At 39.2% G+C, this 6,649-nt stretch overlaps 1 protein-coding gene across 1 annotated transcript in view; it reads left to right on the top strand.

Moving 5' to 3' along the window:
• Positions 1-6,649, top strand: part of SLC3A1 (solute carrier family 3 (amino acid transporter heavy chain), member 1) — a 69,217-nt gene that overhangs the window by 45,313 nt on the left and 17,255 nt on the right. Inside the window, exons 6-7 of the mRNA XM_006882375.1 lie at positions 2,335-2,454; positions 5,318-5,442. Coding sequence (XP_006882437.1) covers positions 2,335-2,454; positions 5,318-5,442 — 245 coding nt within the window. The remainder of the gene's footprint in view (positions 1-2,334; positions 2,455-5,317; positions 5,443-6,649) is intronic.

Here is a 6,649-nt window from a genome sequence, read left to right as displayed (position 1 = left end):
CCATGTTTTCCAACTACTGAATCTTCTTCTCTGTTCCCAACTTTTACATTCCAGTCACCCGTTATTATCAATGCATCTTGATTGCATGTTCGATCGATCTCCGATTGTAAAGTAGGTAAAAATCTTCTATCTCCTCTTTCTTGGCTCTGGTTGTCGGTGCATATATCTGAATGATAGTGGTATTCACTGAACTTCCTTGTATGCGTATGGATATTATCCTGTCACTCACAATATTGTACTTCAAGATGGATCTAGCAATGGCTTTTTTAACTATGAAAGCAACTCACTACAGTTAAATTTGTAGAATTAGTAGTGAAAGTGATGGGATTACTAATGACTTTGCACTCTATTCAATGCTGGTGTGTCATAGGCCATGCCCTGGACTCACAGCTGATTCTCACTGGGTTTCCAGGGTTCTAAATCACGTGGGAAGAGATTGCCCATTTTTTTACAGGTAGCTGCTGGGAGCTGGAGAATTTGAACAGCCAGAGGTTTGGTCTTTGGGTTGGCTGTGCAATTCCCTATGCACTATGTCATTAGCTCTCCCTAACTTCTGTAAGTTATTTTACTTCTGTAAGGTTCTACTGGCCATATAGAAATAAAAATTATAGTGTAATGCAATGAGGAACAATTTAAATACCAAAAAATTAAACTGTCCACCTAGATTAAATGGACAAATTCATACAATCACACAAATAATCAAGCTGATCAAGGAGTATATAGAAAATGGAAAGGAGTGGTAACTATTAAAGAGATTGGACCAGTAATAAAACAAACAAACAAAAAACCCAAACCAACAAAAAACCCACCCTAGGTCCAAGAAGTTTTACTAGTGGATTTTTCCATACATTTAAAAATATCAGTTCATCTCGAACTATTCAAACAATAGACAAGTAAGCAATACTTCTGTAGCTCATTCTATGAGACCAGCATAACTTTGATAGTAAAGTCAAAGGCATCATAAGAAAATTATCTCTTATTAATAGTTATAACAAATCAACTTTTGACTTTTTGTTTTTGTGCCGTCAAGCTTCAGCACTGGAAAAATCCTTGGTAAAAGATCAAAGATGGATAAGTTCCAGGCTGAAACCTGAGTTGAAAGAAATTAATTGAAAACAAGTATTGCAAAAACAATGTGCCCGAATGTTCACTGTAATATTATTGACCATAGCTAAACCACTCAAATACATAGGTAAATAGATTATAAAAATGTTATATATGGACAGTGGAATATAATTTCATCATCAAGAGGAATGAGGTACTAACATGTTATAACACAGATGAAGCTTGAAAACATTATGCTGAATGAGAGAAGTCAATTGTAGGCCACAGTGTCATATAATTTCTAGAAAATATCTAGAATAAACAAAGCCATACAAACAGGAGATGAATGGTTACAGGGGGTTGAGGAGACAGGGAAGAATGACTGCTTAATTGGTACAAGTCTTCTCTTCAGGGTAATGAGAATTGGCCAGAGGTAAATAATGATGATTGCTGTACATTATGAATATATTTAATATCACTAAATTGTTAACAATGGCCCAAAATGCTGCATTTTATGTTTATTTTCCCATAAACTACTATTAAAAATTTAAAGGAGATGTTGTTATTAGGTGCCATCGAGTCAAGTAGGACTCACAGCAACCTTATGAACACAAGATCTGAACCCTGTACTATCCTGTGCCATCCTCAAACTTCCTGACACACAAGAACCCAGTGCAGCAGTCACTGTGTCAGTCCACCTGGTTGAGGGTCTTCCTCTCCTTTGCCAACCCTCCATCTTTCCCAGCATCCTTATCCTAGCAATAGCCCTTCCTGGCTACATGCCCAAAGAATGTGAGGTGAAGCCTCATCGTCTTGGCCTGCAAGGAGCACTCCAGCTGCACTCTCTCCAAGACATATCTGCTCGTTCTCTTGGCTGTCCATGAGAGGTTCAGTGCACTTCTACAACACCAGTACAGCGACTAAATTAGTCATTATATTAAGTCCTTGTTGTGCTAAATAGTTAAAATGTAATATATGGATATTGTGCTTTCATTAAGGAGCCCTGATGGCACAGCGAGTGAAGCATGTTCAGATTCACCAGCCAGTCAATGGGAGAAAGATGAGAAGTCTTCTCCCTTTACAGCCTGAGAAGCCACATGGAGGGTTGATTTGGGTTGTAATCCACTCCACAGCACTGGGGCCTTTTGTGCTTGCTTTATATGCAGAGCATTTAGAAATTCATCAACATAATTTTACTAAAATTCATGACAAAATGTAATGTAAACAAACTTGAAAAATTCATATCACAAAACAAAGCTAGTGTAATGTCTTTTGCTTCTTTATGTTTAGGAAATTATGCAATACTGGCTTGAGAAGGGTGTTGATGGTTTTAGTTTCGATGGTGTTAAATTTCTTCTGGAAGCAAGACATCTGAGAAATGAGATTCCAGTGAACAAGAGCCAAAATCCGGTAAAGTTTTGTTTTGTTGTCTCTGAAAATGTTATCAGTATTTTCTCTTCTAGCTTGAGGTACAGGTTACAGGGGATGAGCTCTGCTCTATGGGAGGCGCTCTAAAAAATTTTCTTTGGGAAATACGTATATATATGTTCAAATGCATATATCCAGCTATTTCTTTCCATTGTCCATTCTAGTGTGAGGGCTCCTTGGAAGAGTCCTGCCAGTGACAAGGGGGCTGGGGACAGTGGCATCTGAACCAGGAGAAAAACATCCTTGCAGTGGTTGTGCTGAAGTGAGGAATCCTCCGTTTTTAGTTTCTCCTCGTTAATGCACAGACAGAGGGAAGGAAATGACTCTGCTAACGTTTGTTGTGTGCTCTATGCTATTTATTTATAGCTCATCTAACCCTCTTCATTATCTCAACTCTGAGAGAGGGTCCATTATCTTCATTTAGCAAATCTTAATGAGATTCATTTATTAGGGATTACAGAGATATGAAATAGAATTCCAAGCTGCAGAATTTAGGATATGTAGCTGCAGAATTTAGGATTTTACGCTTCCCCAAGTCCTGGTGGTGCAGTGATGCAGGCACTACATGTTCGGTGTCTCAAATCCGCCAGCTATTTTACATGTGACAGAGTGTGCCTCTAAATGTTTGCAGCCTTGGGCATCCTATGGGGCAGTTCTCTCCTATCCTGGGGGCATGATGAGTTGGGGTACACTTGTGACCAGTGGGCTGGCTTTCATTTGTGCTTCCACACTCATGCTTGTCACGCTTCATCTCACGTCACACATGCGAGGTGACACTCCTGTGCCAGCTTGCTCCTCTGGCTGTCCACCAGTCTAGGGTCACTTTTTTCCTCCAAAGCCAAGTTGGCAGTCCTAAAATACACTCCCAAATGATGGATTTCTATATTCACACAGTGAAAATTTAGCCTTGTGATAGAGTAAGGGAATATCCAACAATATAAGTGAATCTTTATGATGTAATGTGGGGGGGGGATCTAAACTGGTTACCTATGTATGCTCTTTTTACCAAGTTAAACAAATAAAATGAATAATACCACAATTATCATCTAGCCTTTCTCCTGAGTAGTATCATGGGAACTTGTAACTTTATTACAATTGATCAATTAGCCTACTGGGTAAAGAGAGGTTGGTTGGTTGGGGGATAACGATGAAGGCACATCATGTAAGGAGGGTTTACAACTAAGTCAAATTTTGGGGTGGCACTGATTTCCAAGAAAAAGGAAAAGTGAAGGAGGAAAACAAGTGATATTTTAGTCTGTTATCCTAAAGGTAAGAGTTTTGCTTTAAAGGAGAACTCTTGCAATACCTTTGCTGAATACAAAAAGCTTTCATGTCATGAGGCAGGCATGAGTTTCCTGCCTAACCACATGCCCAGGGGTTTTGTGTGCTACTGAAGATGAATGCAAAATTTAAGGTGTTTGCAGAATTAAATTACTTTAAAAGATCACATTAGCTAAAATGTTATCCCTTACCATTAATTTCAGGGACAAACTTTAGATTTTTTCTTAAAAAAACTTTGATCTTGCAAAAGAAGTTCACTTGTGTGAAGGGAACCCAGACTGATAAAAGCAACTCAGCTTTGGATAATCTACTTTGTCCATGCCCCAATTTAGGATTTACAACTCTGATGTGGATGGGATGTAAGCATTTGCTTTGAGTTCTAGATTACTATAACATAGAAAGGAAGAGCTGGTAAAATGACTGAAACCCTGAAGGAACCTAAGAACAATTAAAGACAGTGGTTATGAAGAAATAAACTTAAATGCATAGTTTAATATTGTCACCAGATTATGTACAAATGTAATAAGATATTTAATTATTCAGGTAGCTTTTATTTGTTTTCAAAAGTGTCTGAAGCATTTAGGACAGTCCAGTAGAGTGGATTTATATTGCTAATGAAATCTTTAGGAAGATCTGTGTTAAACACAGTTGTAGTCAATATTTGAATGGGAAAATGGCCAAGTAGCAGTTGTTGTTGTTGTGATGTGCCATCGAGTCGCCTGTGACTCATAGCGACCCTATGTACAACTGCCCTAAACCCTGCTCTATCCTGTGCCAATCGCATTGCCTCTGACACACCCATCCCAATTACCCCAGTCACTGAATCAATCCACCTCATGAAGGGTCTTCCCCTCTTGCGCTGTCCCTCCACCCTCCCAAGCATGATGTCCCTCTTCAAGGACCTGTCCCTCCTTACAACATGTCCAAAGTATGTCAGACAAAACCCCAGAATCCTTGCCTCTCTAGGAAGAATCAGTTTGTTTGGCAGTCCACGGTACATTCAATACTCTTCTCCAGCACCACAGCTCAAATGCACCAATTCTCCTATCCTTCCTAGTCATTGTTCAACTCTCTGATGCATAACAAGTGATTGCAAAGACCATAGCCTGTATCAAGTAGCAGTTATGTTAGAGAAATATTATTTAATAGATTTATAAAGTTCAAGCAATGAATGCTTTCTTTTTTTTTGTTTAAACAACTATTATCTTAAATTTATTCTTAAAACAAAAACATCATAAGGATATAGTTTGAGAAGGCATTTATAAATTTACAAAGCTTAGTAAACATTTTGGGATCATGAATACCTATTTTTTAAAATTTATTACTCATTTCAATGAAAATTTACAGAGACTTTGGATTTCTATTCATTCATTGTTAGACTTTTCTCCCCTCAAAACCCTTCCCCTCAGTAAAATGAATTCTTTCTAGCCAGGTATATTCTCCAGTCTTTGAGCATGCTATGTCTCAGATTGAGCCTTTTTCAGGAGAAGTCTAGGGTCACATGAAACCAGCGTGAACACTTGACCAGTGAGTGAACTGTGACTGCGCTGCTCTGTTTTTAAAGGACATGATCACAGACTACTTGGATCTGTACCATGACTTCACCACCACGCAGGTGGGAATGCACGACATTCTGCGGCGCTTCCGACAAACCATGGACCTGTACAGCAGGGAGCCTGGGAGGTACAGGTAAGCACAGGCCACATCTTCATTCTTCACAGGGGCTGCATGTAATCGTACTTACCTCCTCCAACCAGTCGTTGTTGTTGGATGCTGTAGAATCAATTCCAACTCATAGAGATCCTGAATGACAGAGCCGAGGCACACCTTACCGCGGTCTGAGTCTGTGTGATCCTGAGTAACAGATCTAAGGCACCTCTCCACCGTTTTCCTGGCAGCAATTTGAGGAAGCGTGTTACCAGGGCTTTCTTCTTCAGAGCTGCTGAATGGGTCCCAATGGCCAGCAGCTTAATGCTTAACCATTGTACCACCATAACCAGTTATCCTCAAGGAAATAAAGTTATGTACCAAGCCTGTGTGGCGGCATAGTATATTATATGTTAGACCACTGACCAAAAGTTTGGAGTCCCTAATCCACCAACTGTTCCTAGGGTAGTTTCTAGATGGTAGTCTCTTCCCAGCAAGAGTCACATTCCTGCAAACCCTCTGGAAGGTCACCGTGAGTCAGAATTAAATGGACGGCAGAGAGGTGCCTTTTTACTTGCTTGTTTATTCTTTTTCTGGTGTTTGCTTTTTTTTTTTAAATATAGATAGTTTGAGTAGGCGTTTTACTGTGGGGATCACAACAAATTATGGCTAATCTTGAGAAGAATGGGGATCCCAGGATAACTGATTGTGCTTATGCAAAAAAACTTCTATACCTGGGACAGAAGCAGTCCTCAGAACACAGCAAGGAAACACTGCATGGTTCAAAATTAGGAAAGGAGTGTGTCAGGATTGTGTCCTGTCTCCATACCTTTTCAATCTATATGTAAAACGGATTATTCAGGAGATTGGACTTTATGAGGAGGAATTTTACATCAGGATGACACAATCTTGCTTGCTGAAACTGAGGAACACCTAACGCACTTGTTGTAGAAAGCCAAGGATTATAGTCTTCAATGTGGATTGAAGCTCAATATCAACAAAACAAAGAACCTCATCATTGGACCAACTGGCAGAATCATGATAGATGGTGAAGAGATCCAGACTGTTGACAATTTCAGCTTGCTTGACTCCACAGTCAGTATGCTTGTCACCAGCAGTCAGGAAATCAAAAGACGAATTACATGAAAAAAAATCTTCTGTCACTGATCAAAATTTTATAGTGTGAAACAGTCATTATCTATCTTATCCTTTATCCTTATAAAACAGTCTATTTTAAACTTTTTTTTTT

The sequence above is a fragment of the Elephantulus edwardii genome, unplaced genomic scaffold, assembly GCF_000299155.1.
Source record: "Elephantulus edwardii isolate Elephantulus edwardi_28Jun2011 unplaced genomic scaffold, EleEdw1.0 scaffold00019, whole genome shotgun sequence".
NCBI lineage: Eukaryota > Metazoa > Chordata > Mammalia > Macroscelidea > Macroscelididae > Elephantulus > Elephantulus edwardii.
The sequence above is the reverse complement of the archived record's forward strand: the minus strand, read 5'-3'. Positions and strand labels throughout refer to the sequence as shown.